The 21,248-nt window shown below is 43.6% G+C and overlaps 1 protein-coding gene across 7 annotated transcripts in view; it reads right to left on the bottom strand.

Moving 5' to 3' along the window:
* Nucleotides 1-21,248, bottom strand: part of MYO6 (myosin VI) — a 157,517-nt gene that overhangs the window by 42,337 nt on the left and 93,932 nt on the right. For all 7 annotated transcript variants that reach the window (XM_039914738.1, XM_007670712.4, XM_029047068.2 and 4 more), the window contains 8 exons: nucleotides 19,611-19,791; nucleotides 15,383-15,527; nucleotides 12,027-12,184; nucleotides 10,804-10,895; nucleotides 8,149-8,221; nucleotides 4,894-5,021; nucleotides 3,436-3,531; nucleotides 2,794-2,967 (listed from right to left, as the gene is read on the bottom strand). In XM_039914738.1, coding sequence (XP_039770672.1) covers nucleotides 2,794-2,967; nucleotides 3,436-3,531; nucleotides 4,894-5,021; nucleotides 8,149-8,221; nucleotides 10,804-10,895; nucleotides 12,027-12,184; nucleotides 15,383-15,527; nucleotides 19,611-19,791 — 1,047 coding nt within the window. The remainder of the gene's footprint in view (nucleotides 1-2,793; nucleotides 2,968-3,435; nucleotides 3,532-4,893; nucleotides 5,022-8,148; nucleotides 8,222-10,803; nucleotides 10,896-12,026; nucleotides 12,185-15,382; nucleotides 15,528-19,610; nucleotides 19,792-21,248) is intronic.

Raw genomic sequence — 21,248 nt, 5'->3', positions numbered from 1 at the left:
TTCTCCAACCCAGCCCACTCACTTCGCTCATCTAGGGCTGACCTTCTCACTGGGCCTCCATCTCGCCGCCGACCCCTCTTCCACGTCCCGCCTCTGGCTCGGAACGCCCTCCCTCCTTAAATCTGACAGACGATGACTCTCCTCCCTTCAAAGCCTTATTGAAGGCCCATCTCCTCCAAGTGGCCTTCCCTGACTCAGTCCCCCTTTCCTCTCCTCCCATCCCCTGACTTTGCTCTTCCCCTCTCCGACCCCACAGTACTTATGTACATATCTGTCATTTATTGATTTTTACTGATGTCTATCTCCCCCCCCGTAGCTCGTTGTGGGCAAGGAATGTGTCTGTGTTGTACCGTATTCTCCCAAGAGCTTAGCACAGTGTGTGCTCTGCATACGGTAAGCACCAATAAATACAATTGAATGAATGAATTAGAAGGTAAAGAGGTAAATAATTCAAGGCCGAAAGTAAAAATGGGAAGCAGCGTGGCCTCGTGGCTAGAGCGCAGGCCCAGAGTCAGAAGGATCTGGGTTCTAATCCCGACTCAGCCACCTGTCCGCCTGTGATCTTGGGTAAGTCCCAGCTTCTCTGCGCCTCAGTTATGTCATCGGTAAAGTGGGGATCAAGACTGTGAGCCCAGTGTGGGATAGGGACTGTGTCCAACCCAATTACCTTGTATGTACCCCAGAGCTTAATAGGAAGCGCTTAACAAACACTATCATTATTATTATATGGACGTGAACTGGAATGGGGAAGGGGCCGAGGAATGTCCCGATAAGAACACAGCTTGTGTGCCTAGGGAGGAGACAAAACTGTCTGCCTTAAGTAAAGTGAAAGTTCACCCCAAGTTGTACTTTGGAGAATACTGATTACGGGTACTTTGCTCATTTCTGCCCAAATTCCAATCGTTTGCTACTTTCTAAAAAACGTGGAGAAAAAAATATTACACTTCAGCTTCGATTTAAGACCCTGCATACGATTTTCGGCAACATTTTTGGGCAATGAATTTAGCAAATGACTCTGCTTTCCTGTTTTACTGAGTATCACCCAATTTTGCTCTCTCCTTTCAAAATATCATTCATTGCTTTCGGCATTCCCACGCGGAATAACTGTGTCTTTATTGCTAGTTTTCGAGGCGTATTCATCATGTAATATGCAATATTGATACCTGGAGACTTAACCACAGCAAGACATTCCCATCCTCAAAAGGAGGATTACAGAGATACAACTTTTAAAGGTTTTAATATTTAAAACCCCCTACAGAACCATTCAAAGTCTTTCTTATTAACATATGAGGGAATCTGAAGTTAAAATCCCCAATTCATTTAGCATCCTGTTCAAATAAATAACAAGCGACCTCACTTTTGAGATTATTTATGGCAGACCTGCCGCCGGACAACGGAAAGAGCAGCGTTCAGGAATTCGAAAAGCCCGGGTCTGGGAGTGAGAAGGACCTGGGTTCTAAGCCCAGCTCCATTTGCCTGCTGTGTGACCTTGGGCAAGTCACTTCACTGCTCTGGGCCTCGGTTCTTCATTCTTCCTGGAGCTAGAGAATGTGGGCCACGATCGCCCTTCGCACGTGCCACACCCCTGCCGCTAGACTTTAAGCTTGTTGAAGGCAGGGAATGTGTCTGTTTATTGTTGTACTGAACTCTCCCAGGTGCTTAGTACAGAGCTCTGCACACAGTAAGTACTCAATAAATACAACTGACTGACCCCTGCCTACCTCCTTGCTCACTGCACTCTGGATCCCAGCAGAAAAGTGCCTGGCACATAGGAAGCGCTTAACAATACCAAAATTATTATTATTATTATTGTTAACATGATGGACAGAGACAAGAGACTGCTCCAAGAAGGTTTGGCCAGCTCTATTATCAATTCCTCTGCAGAGGTTCTAGGTCCTGAGGTGTCTGGATTGAGAGTCATCCGTCATTCCTGAAGGGAAACGGCGTGGCCTAGTGGATGAGCAAGGGCCTGGGGAGTCAGAAGGACTTGGGTTCTAATCCTGGCTCCTCCACCTGTCTGCTGTTCAACTGCTGCCATTCAAGCCTATCGGAGACATACAAATATCGGATTCTCACCCCCCACCATCTTATATCTACACCAGCGCTTAGTACAGTGCTTGGCACACGATAAGCACTTAACATATACCAGTTATTATCATTATTAGATCGTAAACTCCTCAAGGGTAGGGATGGTGTCAACTTTCTCTACCGTACTCTCCCAAGTCAAACAGAGTTAACGCTCAATAAATACTACTGCTTGATGGAACGGAGAATGGGGCTCGATGTTAATATCCCACATCTGCTTAAAATGCCGCCGGGATGGAAAAACACATTCAGGAGGGATCACCATGTGAGGCGGTAGCTTAGAAGAGCTCCCGTTGAAATTTCAGCAACTCTACAGTGGGAATCCAGAAAGGTGAAACGTCTACCTGGGACTCTTGACTGTATCTGTCAACTAACTAGTCCTCTCTAGACAGCCGAGCTGGCCTAGTCCAGCTAAAACACAACCGCTGAATGAGGGAAGGAAAAAAAAATATGCGGAAAAGCTCGGGTTTGAAGGCCGGCGTGATGGTAAGGAGAAAATCAGAAGAAGCACCGGGTAGTTTGATTAGGCATTAAAAGGAACCTTTCTGAGAAAATCGTCCATACTGTTTGCCTTACTTTGACTCTCTTAAAACAAGGAAGAACGAAGAAGGGTATTTCGGCTCAAAGAATCGTCACAACTACACATTTTCTCTAAACGTGAGGAAAGGTCACCAAGGAGAAGAGTTTTCCTTTTAAACATTCTGGTACCTTGAACTTGTTCCCCACACTGATGAAGCTAAGCTTTCCCGCTTTTTGTTTGGTGTCTTTGATGTTATTAGTGGATGATTCAAATAGTTCTCGGATAAACTTATCCTTGGATTCGCATATCAGTGATTCAAGAGACATGTGCAAAGCATCATTGTTTTTCTCCACAAACTGGGTCTGAAAAATGAAATAAACAAGGATGATAGTATATAAACTTTATAACAGATACATATTCCTCTTCTTCCAGAATTCAAGCTTTTAACAAATGCCAAAGTTTAACAATCGATAGAACAGTGCTTTGACACACTGTTTGTATTTAATAAATCTTATTACTCCAGAGCGACTTTTGTTTTTCATAAAAAAAAAAAGTCAAAACATTTCAAATAGAGAGGTTCCTCCCTCAATCCACCTTTGTTGCCCAACATATTCAAACTTGGATTTTTGTCAGCCAGAAGGTGAAGAGGAAAAGTTTATTTTCTCCCTTTAGTTCAACTCATTTCCTTTAGACTATAAACTCGCTGTGGGAAGGAAGGGAATCTACCGACTATTTTGCATGGTACTTTTCCAAGTGCTTATTACAGTGCTCTGCACACAGTAAGAGCTCAATGAATACTGCTGCTTAATCGATCTGACTAATAAACTTACTGTTTCATAGCATACGGCTCCCGCAAAATGTCTGATGATAAAACCTTCGTCATCTCGGATGTTTCTGTGAACGGTCAGTTTAGATTTCCTCGGGATCTGGAAAGGAATAACGAATGAAAGAGAACAGAGGTTGTACATTTTCAACTCGACATTTTCCTCTACTCTCAATTTGTGGCCTAATTATAATAAAGTCCTCCAGGCAATCAGCTGGGGCAACTTGGCATGGCAAGGGATGCAAAAGACGTTCTCCCGGCAATAACTTCATCATTTTAAAAAGCATCAGTGACAGAAATGCTTATCCACTACTACTACTAATGATAATAAATGTGGAATTGGATAAGCGCTTACTATGTGCCAAGCTCTGTATTACGTGTTGAGGTGGTAATAATAATAATAATAATTGGAGTATTTGTTAAGCACTTACTATGTACCAAGCACTGAACTAAGGAGATTGGGTTGGCCACAATCCCGGTCCCACACGGGGATAAGATTGAATAAATGAATGGATTATAATGAAAAGTATGAACTCCACCCTCCCTCCAGCCAGGTGGGAGGTTAGAGCCATTAAGTAAGTGTAGACCCTCCAGAAGTTGCCGCGGACAGAACTCCGTCTCCCACTAAACCAGTTGCAAGGAAAACTCATAGTGTCCTTGTCTCAGGGGCCCCAGACTCGACATTCCCTCACATGTAACGATAAAAATGGTATTTCTTAAGCCCTTACTATGCGTCAAGTACTGTTCTAAGCACTGGGGTAGCTACAAGGTAATCAGGTTGGACAGAGTCCCTGCCCCCCAACAGGTCTCCCGGTCTTAATCCTCATTTTGACAACCTGATTACCCTGTATCTACCCCAGCGCTTAGAACGGTGCTCTGCACATAGTAAGCGCTTAATAAATCCCAACATTAATTTTACAGATGAGGTAACTGAGAAGCGAAGTGACTCGTCCAAGGTCACCCAGCAGACAAGTGGCGGAGCCATGATTAGAACCCAAGTCCTTCTGACTTCCAGGTCCGAGCTCTAGCCACTGGGCCGTATCTATGTACCCATCTGGATCCCGCCGAGAAGGCCAACATGTCTGCAGCTTCCCAGGGTGGGGGGATGGCATTCTGGGCCACTGAATGGCCAGTGGACCACATCGAGGGATTCTATTTGGTAGGGAGGGGGACGAGGACGGCTGACTCGGCACCCCTAGAGGCACTTTCCTGCTTCAGGAAGCCAGCAGGGTCGGTAACGAAAGCGCGCCAAACCGTGTCCGACTAAAACGGATCCAGAGACCGATCTTTATCATCAGTTCCAAGCCTGGGACCATCCCCAAGGCTGTCGTGCAAGTCCTATTTTACGGCAGATAGTCTAATCGAGGCCTGAGCCGGTCAGGCCCGATGAATAACCTCTCCCCCGGTAAGGTGAGCGATTATCAATACTGCGAGGCGAACGACGGCTCGCCGGACGGAAACCCACAGTGAGGCGGAAGTGGTCCTTGTGTTTCTGGTGAACCGCTGCCGTGAAGTGCTGGTCGCTTGGCTGCGGAAGCCGATTTTCTTCATCGAGGATATCCAGGATGCCCACCAATTTGGCTTCGATTAAATCTACAAAATAAAATAATCATCATTACGGTATTTGTCAAGCGCTCACTGTGTGCCAGGCACTGTTCTCAAGGCATCGGGAGAGATACAAGGTAATCGGGTTGGACCAAGTCCCTGTCCCACAGGGCTCACAGCCTTAATCCCCGTTTTCCAGATGAGGGAACCGAGGCCCAGAGAAGGGAAGCGACTTGACAGACAGAGGCGGAGCTGGGGCGGAGCTGGAATTAGAAACCACGACCTTCAGGCTCCCAGGCCCGGGCTCTATCCGCTAAAGCCATGCCGCTTCTAAAAAGAAAATGATGACGGCCTAATTCTAGCCTATTCACTCCACAGGATCTACTGAGTGCTTCCTAATAATAATAATAACAATAATTGTGGTAGTTAAGTGCTTACTCTGTGCCAGGCGCTGTACTAAGCGCCGGGGTGGATACAAGGAAATCGGGTTGAACACAGGCCCATGTGAGGCTCACAATCTTAATCCCCATTTTCCAGATGAGGTAACTGAGGCTCAGAGAAGTGAAGTGACTGGCCCAGGTCACACCGCAGAGTCGGGATGAGAACCGAGGTCCTTCTGAGACCCAGGCCTGGGCTCTAACCACTACGCCATGCTCCCTCCTGTGAGCAGAGAGTTGGAGAGAGTATAGCACGGGGAAGAGTAGAGCAGGCTCAGCCCTTCACATCCTCAGTTCTCCTCATCCTCAAAGCCCTCCTAACATCCCATCTCCTCCAGAAGGTCTTCCAGAGGATAATGCTGACCCATTCTCCATGTTCGCTAAGGGATGAACAAGAGGAAATGAGTTTAAAGCAAGAAAGACTCAGCGTGCATTCAAGGCAAGGGACTGGATCTCATGATAAATATAACAGTAATAATAATAATAATGTTGATATTTGTTAAGCGCTTACTATGTGCGGAGCACTGTTCTAAGCACTGGGGGAGATACAGGGTCATCAGGTTGTCCCACGTGAGGCTCACAGTCTTAATCCCCATTTTACAGATGAGGTCACTGAGGCACAGAGAAGTTAAGTGACTTGCCTACAGTCACACAGCTGACAGGTGGCAGAGCCGGGATTCGAACCCATGACCTCTGGCTCCCAAGCCTGTGCTCTTTCCAGTGAGCCATGCTACTTCTCTATCTCAGAGGACTATTTTATTATTATTTCACGCCTCTTCTTCCTCTCCTAAAGTTTGCCAAACATTTAATTCTTCTCTCATCCTTTGGATAAGTTAAAATCACAGAAGCCCGTTTGCATTATTAGATTTGAAATAATAATAATAATAACGATGATTATTTCGATTATTTGTTCAGTGCATACTAGGTGGCAAGCACTATATTAAATGCAGGACACAGTCCCTGACCCACATGGGGCTCCCAGTCTAAGCAGGAGGGAGGAGGATTCAACTTTCATTTTGCAAATGAGGTAACTGAGGAAATGAGAAGCCAAGTGACTTGCCCAGGGTCACACAGCGGGCAAGTGGCGGAGCCGGGATTAGAACCCAGGTCCTCCGACTCTTAGGCCCATTCTCCTTCCACTAGGCCGCACTTCTTGGACCCGCTGAAGGGTGGGCAATCAACCCGAAATTGTTTGCTTCTCTTAATCGAGTCTACAAAAACAGAGTGTTACGTGAAAGCAAGGCAAAATGAACCACAGCTTCCTATAACGAAAGCTCAAATGCCTTCCTTAATTTTTAAAAAACTGGTCAAAACAATATAAATGTATTAGTTACAGAAATTTTAAAAGTTGCCACTAATTAACTCACATGACCAAATGTGGTAAATACGCACCAATAAAAAATTTAAATTAAAATAATTAAATGTTAGCCTTTTTTAGGTTTTTTTAATATGTCTTTAGTAGAGTCTTTTCGGAGAGACGCTGGCTTGTTTCTTGGCCTTCATTCTCTGGAATGCCCAATGTAGAGAAAGTTTTTGTCCTGCCTCTTGTCATTAGAAATGCTCAGCCCCAACTAACATATAATAACATAACTAACATATAATAACAAATTATTATTTGTTAAGCACTGTACTAAGAACTAAGCAGATAAAATATAAGCGGATTAGACCTAGTCTCACATGGGGCTTACAGGTCAAAAGGGAAGCTGTGTGGCCTAGTAGAAAGGACCCGGGAGACAGAGGACCTGGGTTCTAATTCCAGCTCTGCCAAGAGCTGGCCGTGTGACCTGGGGCAAGTCACTTCACTTCTCTGTGCCTCAGTTTCTTCAACTGCAAAATGGGGATTCAATACCTGGTCATCTTCCTACTTAGACTGTGAGTCCCATGCCGGACAGGGATTGTGTCTGACCTAATTGACTTCATTCATTCATTCAGTCGTATTTATTGAGCGCTTACTGTGTGCGGAGCACTGTACTAAGCGCTTGGAAAGTCCAATGCAACAACAAATAGAGACAATCCCTACTTACAACGGGCTCAGAGTCTAGAAGGGGGAGATAGGCATCAAAACATTTATGAGTTGCAGCTTGGCTTAATGAACAGAGCCGGGCCTGGGAGTCAGAAGGACCCGGGTTCTAATCCCACCTTCTTCACATGTCTGTTGTGTGACCTTGGGGGAGTCGCTTCACTTCTCTGGGCCTCAGTTACCTCATCTGTAAAATGGGGAATAAAGACGGCTAGCCCCATGAAGGACAGGGACCGTGTCCAATCTGACTAACATGTATCTATCCCAGCGCTTAGAACGGTGCTTGGAACATAGTAAGTGCACCAATAAAAAATTTACGCACCAATAAAAAATTTAAATTAAAATGATTAAATTTTAGCCTTTTTTAGGGTTTTTTAATATGTCTTTAATGTTTTTTTTGTAGAGTCTAAAGTAGTAGAGTACAAATACCGTAATTATGATTATTATTATTATTCAGAATGCGGCAGCTTTGTGTGACGGTACACCGGGGCTGTGCAGAGAGCTTGTGTGGATTCCACACAGAGAATGGCCAGAAAAAGCTCAAGCACAAAAGCCTGAGCCGAAAAGGGAGAATACGTCGTAAGAAACGCAAGTGTGAAAACATTATAGCTTTTTCACAGGGAAGCACCGAAAGGAGAGCCTTATCACAGGAATTGCCATCTAATGCATTTATTTATTAAAACTTAATACGTGTACGGATAAGTCGAATGGTGCTTACCTATACAGTCCTGATTATCCACATAGTGTACTTCATTGACTCCCAGACCTTCTTTCTGATAGAGTTCTTGCTCCTAAACAAACAAAAAGAAGTGGCTTGTTTTTTTAATGGTACTTGTTGAGCACTTACTATGGGCCAACCACTGTTCTAAGAGCTGGGATAGATACAAGTTAATCAGGGCAGATACAGTCCCTGTCCCACATGAAGTTCACAGTCAAGTAGGAGGGAGAACGGGCATTGAGTCCCCATTTTGCAGTTAAAGAAATTAGGGCCCAGAAAAGTGAAGTGACTGGCCCAGGGTCACCCAGCGGGTCAATGGTGGAACCGGGATTAGAACCCAAGTCCACTGATTCCCAGATCCGGACACTTTCCTCTAGTCCAGGCCGCATCAGGGGAGTAAGGATGAGGGTGAGGAATGTCGGGGAGAGCAGGGTGAAATCTGTCTAATGAGGGGAGGAAAAGGAAAAACAAGCTGGGGGGTCAGAGGCAGGAAAGTCCTGAGTGAAGTGTGGCCAAGCTTTCTCATTCAGCTCCTGAGCCTCTCTCTCTCTGCAAGTGAAAACAGAAGAATCATTCTCTCCTTAAAGAACTTCAAACCCCACTTTTCCTCATCTCCCACTCCCTCCTGCATCACCTGACTGGCTTCCTTTACTCTTCCCCCCGCTCCCCGCCAGCCCCACAGCACTTTTGTATATATCTGTAATTTTATTTATTTATAGTCATGTCTATTTGTATTGCTGTCTCCCCGCCCGCCCATCCAGATTGCAAACTAGCTGTGGGCAGGAATTGTCACTCTTTATTGCTCTATTGTACTTTCCCATTAGCTTAGTGCAGTGTTCTGCACAGAGTAAGCGCTTCATAAATACGACTGAATGGATGAAGCTATCAGCTATCAGCCTGTCCTAAAGAAAACGGGAACCAATTACAGAAATGCCTTGGCCTAGCTGACATTAAAATTCAGTTTAATTGAAGCAATGGTTAGGCATAATCTGTCCAAAAAAACCCAAAAGAAAACAATTTATTTTTCTGTACTTCCAATTACTAGGACAAATTTTCATCTCAGGACAATTAGCTTCCACGTAAATGAAAACAATTGAAATTAGCACAATAAGGCTTTTGTCTTGAGGTTTCGGGCAGGCTTCCCCTCTGGTCAAAAAATAATAATAACTGTGGTGGTTTTCAAGCACTTACTATGCGCTAAGCTCTGTACTAAATTCTGGGGTAGATACAAGAAAATCAGGTCCCACACGGGGCTCACTGTGTAAGTAAGAGGGAGAACAGAAACTGATTGAATTCTCCCTTTGGAGATAAGGGAACTGAGGCACAGACAAGCTAAATGATTTTTCCTCGGTCACACGGTAGACAGCAGAATCAAGATTAGAACCCTGGTCTTCTGATTCTTGATAAAAAAAGGGTGGCTATGTTTTGCAATTAAACGTGCCAAGATTGGCTTCTATTAAAGGATTTTCTTAATGTGTTGGCATGGTAATTTCTGCTATACCGTGGTTTATACGTTTCCTCTACTTAGCACTGTACTAAGCGCTAAGTTTTCATTATCCGATTTGTGCTTTCCATTATGGAAGTATTAGGAAATGCTCTTCCCACAACCCAAACCTGTTCTGAGTACAACATAATCCATAAATCGGCATAAGTATTACCAGTATAGCATCAGTCAGGGGATAATGACGCTATGTTTCCCAGCACAGTTCAGTCTTATTGAACTGTTAAGTACATTCGTTTGTGCTTCTTTGAGTATTTTCAATATTATACTATTGAAAAAAAATCAAGTAACATGGGTGTAAAGGATTTCTGGAAGTGGCGAAAATAATCACACTACAGAACTTGGTATGCAATATTGTTGGTCATAGGGATATCTTATAACACCGACCCCCTAACACATACATTCCTGTGGAATTAATGGTCCCTCTTTTAGGTCTTTCTTATAACCTAAAGTTCTTCAAAATCACAGCTACCACATTATAGCAGAAATGACTCCACGTTCCAAAACCTTACCCCCATTGCTTTTCTGCTTTCACATAATGGAACATTTCACGAGAAAACTTGCCAGGCTAAAAAACTCCCAGTGGATGTAAATTTGTGGAAATAAAGACACAGGGGTCCCCACTATATTTGCTCTTCTTGCCAAATCCAAAGTCCTCTACACTCCATCCTAATGCTCCTCGAACTCTCAGCTGCCTTCGACACTGTCGACGATTCCCTTCTCCCAGAAACATTATCTAATCTGGGTTTCACAGACAGTGTCCTCTCCTGGTTCTCCTCCTTTCCCTCTGGCTGCTCATTCTCAGTCTTTTTCATGGATTCTTCTTCTGCCTCCCACCCCCTGACTGTGGGGGTCTCTCAGGGTTCAGTTCTGGGTCCCCTTTTATTCTCCATCTGCACCCACTCCCTTGGAGAACTCATTCACTCCCACAGCTTCAACTACCATCCCTATATGGAAGATTCCTGAATCTCTCTCTCCTGATTTCCGTCCCTCCATCGACTCTCACGTTTCCTGTACTCAGCACTGTACTAAGCGCTTGGAAGAGAAAATGCGATGGAATTGATACACGTGATCCCCGCCCAAAAATCCCTTCTATCCCTTCTACCTGCGGAAAAGAGCGACTCAGCCCAAACCCGGAAGGTTCTGGGAGTTACCTCCTTCAGAATCCTTTCATTGAAGAATTGCTGCAGCTTTTCATTGCAATAGTTGATGCAGAACTGTTCAAAGCTGTTGTGTTCAAAGTACTCTGCAAGAAAAGATGGGAAATTAGTGGGACGAATCACTGGTCTAATGGGTCTACAAATTAACCTTGGAAAAAGTTTCACTACCCTTATGCTTTCATTCTATAAACCTCTGCTTGAGTTTTGCCAGTCGCATTTAATGGACAATTTCGCAAAGCTTAATAATTCTCTTTTCAAGGGCTTGAATTCTGTCACATGTATACCAAGCCTTTGAAAAAAGGATGTCATATTATGTAAGCTCCTTTCAGTAGAGATGGTTACCTATTTTTCTAAGACTCTTTTGCTGTCCATAACACTGGAAGAAAAGATATCTGTCAGAGAAGAAGTATGTGAATGTCATACAGTAAAGACTTAGAAATGTACCCAATCTCAATTGGTGTTCCGTTTTCTCAAACAAATAAAATAGGTTATCAAGGTTATACACAGATCTATTATTGAAATGGCTCTCAAGTCTTAAAATTCTTTTGTAAGTTTTTAATCACAGTAGCCTAACCGTGCGGCCTTAAATGAATACCCAAAATCCTTTAAAGCTCAGTGAAAATACAATTTAAAAATCTGAAATCTGGGGAAGATATCTCTATTCTATGTATAAAGCACAAAGATCGTCAGTGATTTCTACAGGCTCTTTTCACCTTAGATATTTGTTCATAAAGGTGTCAGGGAAGAATGCTCCCTTTACGTATATAATCCAAGAAAACCCACGGCTAGAACTATCTGAATTCCAATGACACTGTTAAAACAACCTCACTTGGATGTAATCCAGTGTTCTTCGGAATGGAGATTACCATTCTTAAAAGTCTATTTTTCAAAGAGTTAAGGATCATCTTTAACTTGATTCTAGATTGCATATTTGTTGTGGGCAGGGAACCTATCTACCAAGTCTCTTGCACTGTATTCTCCCAAGTGCTTAGTACAGGGCTCTGCACTCAATAAATACCACTGTTTGCAAAATAACAGTGTACTAAAAAAAATGTTTACATTAAGACTAATGGAAGATATGATAAGCGACAAGAGGTCATTCTCCATGAAATATTTCAATTAACTGCTTCCTTGAAGGCATACCTGTAGAGGGAAGGGCAAAAGTGCAATTGGTAGGTCTTTGAACCAGGAAGAAAATATAAGAGCACCCAACTTACCAAATCCAGCAATGTCTAGGACTCCAATAAAACAGGATGACGTCTCAAAAGGAAAGCACTGGTTTACTCTGTTTACCACGTGATCAAAAAGGTGGCTATAAACAGTTTTTGCCAATGCATCCCGGGCACTGTTCGCTTGTTCCACTTTCAGAGGCACCCTGCACAGCAAGAATATAATCACAGAAATAACCTTTCGACTTCTTCAACTCCATTAGGTATCTCTTCACGGGGCACACTAAGAGACGCGTGCGGGAAACGCACCTGGGCGATGCAACAGTTCAAACTTCCTGCGTGGCTTCGGTTAACATAGTGCATGAGAGGTAGAAATATGCTTCTTTTTCATCGTATTTGTTGAGCACTTATTGTGTGTCAGGCACTGTACTGAGCATTGGAGTAAATACAAGCTAATCAGATCGGACTCGATCCACATCCTCCTAGGGTTCACAGTCTTAAGCCCCATTTTTGCAGATGAGGTAACTGAGGCAAAGTTGAGAAGCAGCATGGCTTCGTTGATAGGGCCTGGGTGTCAGAAGGACCTGGGTTCTAATCCCGGCTCCGCGATTTGTCTGCTGAGCGACCTTGAGCAAGTCACTTCGCTTCTCATTGCCTCAGTTCCCTCATCTGCAAAATGGGGATTAAGATTCTGAGCCCCTCATGGGATAAGTACTGTGTCCAACTTGATTAGCTTGTATCTACCCCAGCATTTAGAACAGTGTTTGACACCCAGTAAGTGCTTAACGAATGTCAACATTATTATTGTGATGATGACGCGATTTGCCCAAGGTCTCACAGCAGACCGGTGGCAGAGCCGGGATTCGGACTCAGGTCTTCTGACTCCCAAGCTCATGCTGCTGCTCACCTCAAACCCCTATTTCTATGCATAAAATAATCTAATTAAAATGCTTCCCAGTTACTAAGGGGAGGAAGATATCGTAATGTCTGCTACTGCCCTAATACTTAGAAAAGCTCTGCAGAACTTCCAAAGCTATTTGCAAGATCATAATTTTACAGTGAGCAGAACTTCAGTTTCCATTTCCATCAACCCCGCCTTTCGTTATCACAAATAAGAACTGGTCAAGTGTGTTTAATAAATACTGTGAACGAGGATGACGACACATAAACTACATGAAATTATATCCTATGGGGCCAAGGCAAACCTTTATTCTCTTCTTCCAGAGTAAGGAGATTTTGATTTATTACACAATAAAGGAATAAAAAGACATCCTATAAATCGAGGTTATTCAGGACCTCAGAACTGTAATATTTACAAGGAGCCAATTATTTGTGATTGTTTTTAACATGTGAAGCTATAGCTTCGCAAATCAAATTACCTAGCGTCAACCTTTAAAGTTAGAGTCATCAGCCTACTGTGACTTTAGGATGCACTTAAAGAAGTTGCTCGGCCTTAAAATCAACTCTTTTCTCGAACAGCCAAAGAACCCAACCACCAAGATGAAGAGGAGCAGTATGGCCTAAAGGATAGAGCCCGGGCCTGGGAGTTAGAAGGACCTGGGTTCTAAACCCTGCTCTGCCACACGCCTGCTGTGTAGCTTTGGGCGAGTCACTTCACTTCTCTGTGCCTCGGTTACCTCACCTGTAAAATGGGGATAAAAGTGTGATCCTCATGCAGGACAGGGACTGTGCCCAACCAGATTATCTTCAATCTACCCCAGCGTTTAGAACAGTGACTTGTACATAGTAAGAGCTTAACAAATGTCATATTTATTATTATTATTTGACCCTGTCCGTCAATTACGAACCTGGCTGTGAACCCTTTAAGCATTCTGAAACTCCAGCCCCAATATTCTTCGTCTGCACTATTTCCCCTCTCCCTAATATATTTTAATGTCCGTCTCCCCCCGTAAACTCCTTGTGGGTTGGGATCATATCCACCAACTCTGTTGTATTGACTTTCCCACGTACTTAGTACAGAGCTCTGCACGCAGTAAGCGCTCAATAAATACCAATGACTGATTGATTAAGACCAGTGAGTATTGTAAGACAGGGAAAAGTGATTAAGTGCCTTAAAGCCGCTGGCAAAAGAGTTTCTGTTTTATGTGGCTACAGAAGGGCAACCATTTTTTTAATTTTATTCTTAATGGTGTTAAGCGCTAAGTATGTATCAGGCACTGTAGTAAGCTCCAGGGTAATAGCTGGCCAAATTACTTGTCCTGCTTAGGGCTCAGTCTTAATCCCCATTTTACAGAGGAGGTGAGGCACAAAGTCAATTGACTTGTCCAAGGTCACACAGCAAACGCATGCTTGAGCTGGGATTAGAACCTAAGTCCCGTGACTTGCAGGCCCAAGCTCTTTTCGCTAGACCAAGATGCTTCCCTAATGGAGGGTTTTGAGGAGAATGGAGACACGGGCTGAATGGGTGTCGCGCTGGCTACTTTGTAGAAAAATGCTCCAAGCAGCGGAGTGAAATAGGGACTGGAATGGGGAGAGAGAGGAGGCAGGGAGGTCAGCACGGAGGCTGATCCAGTCATCAAGGTGGGAAATGATAAGCTTGTTAGCAGCAAGGTTTAGTGGAAATAGCTCGGGCTTGGGAGTCGGATGTCGTGGGTTCTAATCCCAGCTCCACCACTTGCCAGCTGTGTGCCTTGGACCAAGTCACTTCACTTCTCTGTGCCTCAGTGACCTCATCTGGAAATTGGGGATGAAGACTGTGAGCCCCACGCGGGACAACCTGATTACCTTGTACCTACCTCGGCGCTTAGAACGGTGCTTGGCATAGAGTAAGCGCTTGACAAATACCACCACCATCATCATCATCATTATTATTATTATAAGCACTTGGATCGGCACGGTAGCAGGACGGATGGAGCAGGAGGGGAGGATTCAGGAGACGTAAAAATAGAACTGACAGGATCTGGGGAGAACTGAACGTGCGAGTCGAATGAGTGAGATGAGTTGAGGATAATGCCAAGGTAATGGGCTTGTGAGACAGAGAGGATAGCGGTGTTATCCACAGTCACGGGCGAGGGTTTGGATGGGAAGGTGATAAGTGACTGCTCTGGACATTATTTAAGTTTGAGGGGTTGGCGGGACAGCTTACTCCTCCTTTCCTCATGACTTCCAAAGACGCGATCTAAAGTACGGTGAACAATTTCATTAATGGGACACAACGACTGGCAGACACGGCGACGCGCCTTGCATAATAAAGTAAACGATCGTTTATGAAACGGCGATTTCAAACTCCCGCTTCACCCGGCGAAGAACGAAGAACAGAGCGAAGAACGGGCTAATGCTCCCTTCGGTCCCGGGGCGCTAGCGAAAAAGGCCGATTGTCGCAAGTCCAAAATATAGCAAATACCACCACGTTACGTGACCGTTTTTGTGCTTTCTGAACTCACTTGATGACTGTTCCTTTGGTGCCCCCTGCTGTGGTAAGCATAACTCTGGAAGTTAAACTCACGCGAAGATCATCTCGATCCAAACCCAGCAGATCAGCGCAATTTTCCAGGGACTGGCTGCATTGATTCTTCAGAGCACAGCCGCCTGAAAGAGAGCGACTGTGAGGACGGAAGTCTGCCATGATTAACCACGTCGCAAATATTCTATGCTATACAGTCACACGTCTATGCCAAGGATCGTTACTGGTCAGATTACCGGGACCCAACTGGAGTGGTACGATTCATTTATTTCAGGATTGCAAATCACCTAACAGAGGTTCAGTACTCTGAGCGTGTCAAAGATCGACTTCTACGGCTTCCTATGTTAAAAAAAAAATCACAAAAGAGTGACAGGCCTGAAAAAGAGAGGCTGGGCAATATACAACTTTGCTAATGGTAATCACGTGTTCTATGTAATATCTGCAAATAAACTAAAAAACATTGATTTTGTCACGAGGTTACCTCCTTGGTAAACGCATCTTTAAAACCTTGCCGCTTCCCCCACCTGTAATTTATTTTAGTGTTTCTCTCTCCCTGGCTAGATTATACTTGAGGGTAGGGAAAGTGTCTACTAAATCTCTTGCACTCTCCCATTTGCTTAATGCGGTGCTCGGCATAAAGAAACCACCGAATAAATGCTATTGATGCTCATTCATTCATTCATTCAATAGTATTTATTGAGCGCTTACTATGTGCAGAGCACTGTACTAAGCGCTTGGGATGAACAAGTCGGCAACAGATAGAGACAGTCCCTGCCGTTTGACGGGCTTACAGTCTAATCGGGGGAGACCTTTTCTTTCCCTACGTACAATCTTCCGCAAAGACAGTACGTTGCAAGAAATGCTCGGTACTTCTGTTCTTGAATGATTTTTCTATATACAACTGCACTAATGTGGAGAGTGAAATTATGGGGAATTTGAATTCTGGTTATCTCCCTTCCCTCTGAGCCACAGCATTAGGTCCTATGGTTATTTAAGAGTACACAACTCTTCAACAACTGCAATTATATTAATAATAATGATGATGATGACAATATGGAATTTATTAAGTGTTTACTACATGCCAGGCACTGTACTATGCGCTGGGATCGATACAAGATAATCCGGTTGGACGCCGTCCCTGTCCAACATGGGGCTCATAGTCTAAGTAGGAGCAAGTGGGATTTAATTCTCATCTTACATGTCAGGAAACTGAGGCATAGAGAATAATAATGATAATAGTATTTCAAGCACTTACTATGTGCTAAACACTATAAGTGCTGGGGTAGATACAAGATAATCAGGTCTCACAGGAGGCTCGCAGTGTAGGTAGGAGGGAGCACAGGTATTGAATCGCTGTTTTCCAGATATGGGAGCTGAGGTCCAGAGAGGTTAAGTGACTTGTCCAAGGTCACACAGCGGATAAGTGGTGGAGCGGGGATCGGAACCTAGATCCTCTGACTCTTTCCACTAGGCTATGTCGTTTCTGTATTAGTAAGGCAGGTGGGAAACCCTGGAAATTAAGGGATCTGAATCTTTGATTCTAAAAGTCTGTAGCTTCAAGTGAGCCATGTTTTGGAACCCTAGGGCTCCTCAAAGGTTGCAATCCCCTTTCTGATCCAAATGCGACGTCCTTTCCTCTTGACAGAAATGACCGAAATACTGTACTTCAGCTAGTTCATCAGTGGTATTTACTGAATGCTTAGTAAAAATTATTATTATTATTAGGTATATGTTAAGCACTTACTATGTACAGGCACTGTACTAAGCGGTAGGGTTGGATATGAGCGAATCGGGACAGACACCGTCCCTGTCCCACTTAGGGCTCCCAATCTCGACTCCCATTTTACAGATGAGGTAACCGAGGCACAGAGAAGTGAAGAGACTTGCTTAAGGTCACACAGACTATGTACAGAGCACTGTTCTAAGCGCTTGGGAGACTACAAGAGAATTAGCAGACACATTCCCTGTCCATAACGAGCAGCAGAAACCCAGAATCCAAATGTCAACTTCCTGGACTAGCTCCAGGTCAACGTCGAGCTTCCAGAGAAGGAAAAGAACCACGTAGTGCTCCCTGATCATTTTACCGGGGTCCTTTCGGAGAAAGGAAGCCCAGCTCCAAGTCCAAATGTCAACAGCGCCGAGCACTTATCCGGAAGGCTGCCGGGCGACTCTAAAAACTGTGGATGTGAGCAAAGGCTCAGAGTGATTCACGGAAGATGAGATTTTAAGGTAAGAAATCCGGTGTCGGTGTCTCATGATCCCAAGAGAAAGGAAGCCTGTGACGTATCACAGATAGACCTGAGTTACTCGCTCAACCAGTTGTGCACGGTCAAGGTTGAAGAAATTCAGAGTTCTGCTGGCTTTCTCCCAAGAAAAGACTTCATCTTCACCAAGGAAGATGGAGGGGGACATGTTCATTAGCCTAGATGTAAAAAGGGAATCCTGTCATGTTTGGCTACTGGACACACATTGTTCCAGTGAGGAAGAGAAAACCCCAAAAGCAGTGAGACCCAACTTTAGCTACGAAACAGCAAAACTGCTCAATCCGTTGGCCACCCTCAACGCTGCACTGAAGAAGGCGACTTAAAATATCCATCCTGGCTTTTCTTCACCATGTGGGATGCTAAAGAATCTCTAACATTCTATTATAAGCATCATCTTCGAGAAATAAGAGAGCCAATTATGGAAAATTCCAGGAAAAATCACAATGCTTTCCACTTCCAGGAAGATCCTGGCTAGAACTGCTATGGGTAAGCTATCAGAAAACAAAGTCAAATTGCAATGTGTGGGAAGAGCACGGGCCTGGGAGTCGGGAGGCTCTGGGTTCTAATTCTGGCCCTGTCACTTGTCCGCTCTGTGCCCTTGGACAAGTCATTTCACTTCTCGGTGCCTCAGTCACCTCATCTGTAAAAGAGGGATCAAGACCTTGAAGCCCATGTGGGACAGGGATTGTGTCCAACCTGATTAGCTTGTATCTACCCTAGAGCTCGGCCTGGCAAATAGTGAGCACTTGACAAATGCCAAAAAAAAAAATGTAATGCAGAAGATGTGATTTCATCACGATGGAGATTGCAGAGAGCAACAGAAGAAGCTCTCTACTGCTTTCTCCGACTTACAAAAGCACTTGTGACCAGCAACAAAACTAAGTTATGGAGACTAGCAAAGCTGTTTAGGAAAGTTCACCAAATCCAAAATTTAGAGTGTCCTATCCGACCTTTTCCAAGCTGTCGAAATTGTCCTCGCTTATGCTTCAAGATGCAAGAGGGATTGGGAAAACGGTGTCAGGCTACTTCTGATCTGCTGAGAAACCTTTCCATCTCCATCTTCATCTTTGAGAGTCAACCCGATAAGAACCACCCGGCAGAGCACTCAAATGGCTGTTCCAGAAAAGCCTCAGACTGTAAGTAAACTCACTGTGGGCAAGGAACGTGTCTACCAACTCTTCTGTATTGCACGCACCCAAGCGCTGAGTAGAGTGTTCTGCATTCAGAGAGCACTCAACAGATACCATTGATTGAGGATCCCACAACCACAAGCTTTTATTAGTCCCCAGAACATAGTATTGTCCCCAATTTCAGCTCCATAAGCAGAATATACTTTGACGATCTTGAAATTCGATTCGAGTCAGAGAGGTTTCCAATATTCCTTTTACACTTCCCTTTAAAGAATTGAAAAGTTTTTCCATACTGCATTTATGGATCAAGCATTAAGCGTTTGAAGATTCCAAACTAATAAAGGCACAGAGAACCACCTGGGAAAAGATGCTGCCATTCTAACGGTTTAGGAAAAACCTTTTCAGAGCTCAAAACACCTCAGCGGGGACTACGGAAAAATTGCTCACCTTTCGGGTGAAATTCAATCTGCCCAGGTCTACGTGTACCAATTAATCACCTGAAAATAGCCATAAGCATCACCCTTGCTGGGAGAAAGGATTTGTTCCCCATTAAGAAAGCAATCTGCCCCCAGTTACCAGTAGAATCTGCATCACAGATTTTACCAAGAGTAAAGATATATGAAGCATGCTTAGGGAGACAGTAAACTTTTGTGTCACCCTGCACATTCAGTGACACCAGCATTTAACAATTTGTCATCCAAGATTTAAAATCCAATATGTAGGAAAAAGAAATGGTCAAATATGTTTTACAATGATGGGACCGTGAGACTTTATCACTCTGAATGTAGAGCAAACACATTTGAATTTTCATAACCTGATGTGCTGCCGGCTTCTTCAAAATCAATATTTCCAAGGTGCAGGACGCCAGCTACTACACGGAAAAGATCGAGTTTTTCTGCATCATCCAAACCAATCTTTTTCATAGCGGTACACATCCTGTTGAAATCTCCATGGTCATCTAAGAGAGGATCTTTCATTGAGCCTAATTTAAGATGCTACGAAATGAGAAGAAATATCAATTAATCCAACATCTTCCAGCAATTTTTCAGCTAAGTACTACAAAATCCTTCATGATGCAACACACCGTGTGCAAAAATAAACACAAAACTCACAAAAGTCTAGTCATTTATCCACTGAAAAGTACACACACTTGTCAAATTAAATGCAAAGCTATTAAATTGGTAGCCTAAAGCATAATTATAATTAAGGTATGGATTCTTAGGGTTTGAAACATACATAAATGAAAGGAAATGTTTTCAAAATTGTAGATTAAGCTTGGGTTTCAAATTTTTTAAATCAGGGGCTTTATTTTAGTTTTTATTTTTACGATTCACCTGCAGTTTTGAGGGGAGGGGGTCGAGATGACTCCTTTCTGATGTTTACAAATGACTCAAATGGCTAAGTGAACGCCGTATTGTTGTATTGTACTTTCCCAAATGTTTAGTACAGTTCTCTGCACACAGTACGTGCTCAGTAAATATGACTGAGTGAATGAATATTTGACATTCAAGTGGGACAGAGACTGTAGCCAACCTGATTAGCTTGTATGTACTCCAGTGTTCAGTACAGTCCTTAGCCCATGGAAAGCACTGAAGAAATACCATTAAAAAAGTCACCTACAAACTCTAGTTTTGGTTAATTTAGGACTCCACTGACAATCCAAACATGGCTTAGTGGATAGAGCACAGACCTGGAAGTCAGAGGACATGGGTTCTAACCCCGGCTCTGTCACTTTGCTGTGTGACCTTAAGTTTCTTAACTCCTCTGTGCCTCAGTTACCTCATCTGTAAAATGGGGATTAAGACTGTGAGCCCCTTGTGAGACAACCTGATTACCTTGTATCTACCCCAGCGCTTGGCACATAGTAAGCGCTTAAAAATAGCATGATTATTTTATTATTACTATTAATAACCCTAAACAATAGATCCCAGGCTTTAGGTGAGGGTTGAAAACTGTAATGAAGATGTTCTCGAAACAGTTGAACAAAAACTGCACCTCAAGTGCCCATAATCCAAGGAAGCTTCAGGCTCTTATTAGAGCACGGAGAAAAGAAATTCACCCCAAAAGAAGATATTCAAATGCTTTTGAAAATGAAAAAAACTTCCAGACATCTTATTCCCTAATCAATGTTGATTCTATTGAAGGTGGTGACGATTACTGGCAAATCGTTCCCCGAAGAATAGTTTCGTAAACTGCCGATTACAGAGAAAAACGTTACGAAAATATATTTTTAAATATAATTTGTTCTGGGTTTTTTTTAAATGATTGGGGGCATAACAAAGTGATAATGATCCAATTGATACCCTAAAAATCCATACTCTAATTACAGACTGGGTGTCTAGGTGAGAATTTGAAGACAAAGAAAGGGAAGGGAGGTTTGGGAAGTGAGTTGGAGCAGCCATGCAGATTAGAATAGAACCACAACCTTGAGAGAAATAAGTCAAGCGTGAAA

This window comes from Ornithorhynchus anatinus, chromosome 19 (genome assembly GCF_004115215.2).
Source record: "Ornithorhynchus anatinus isolate Pmale09 chromosome 19, mOrnAna1.pri.v4, whole genome shotgun sequence".
NCBI classification, from domain to species: domain Eukaryota; kingdom Metazoa; phylum Chordata; class Mammalia; order Monotremata; family Ornithorhynchidae; genus Ornithorhynchus; species Ornithorhynchus anatinus.
The sequence above is the reverse complement of the archived record's forward strand: the minus strand, read 5'-3'. Positions and strand labels throughout refer to the sequence as shown.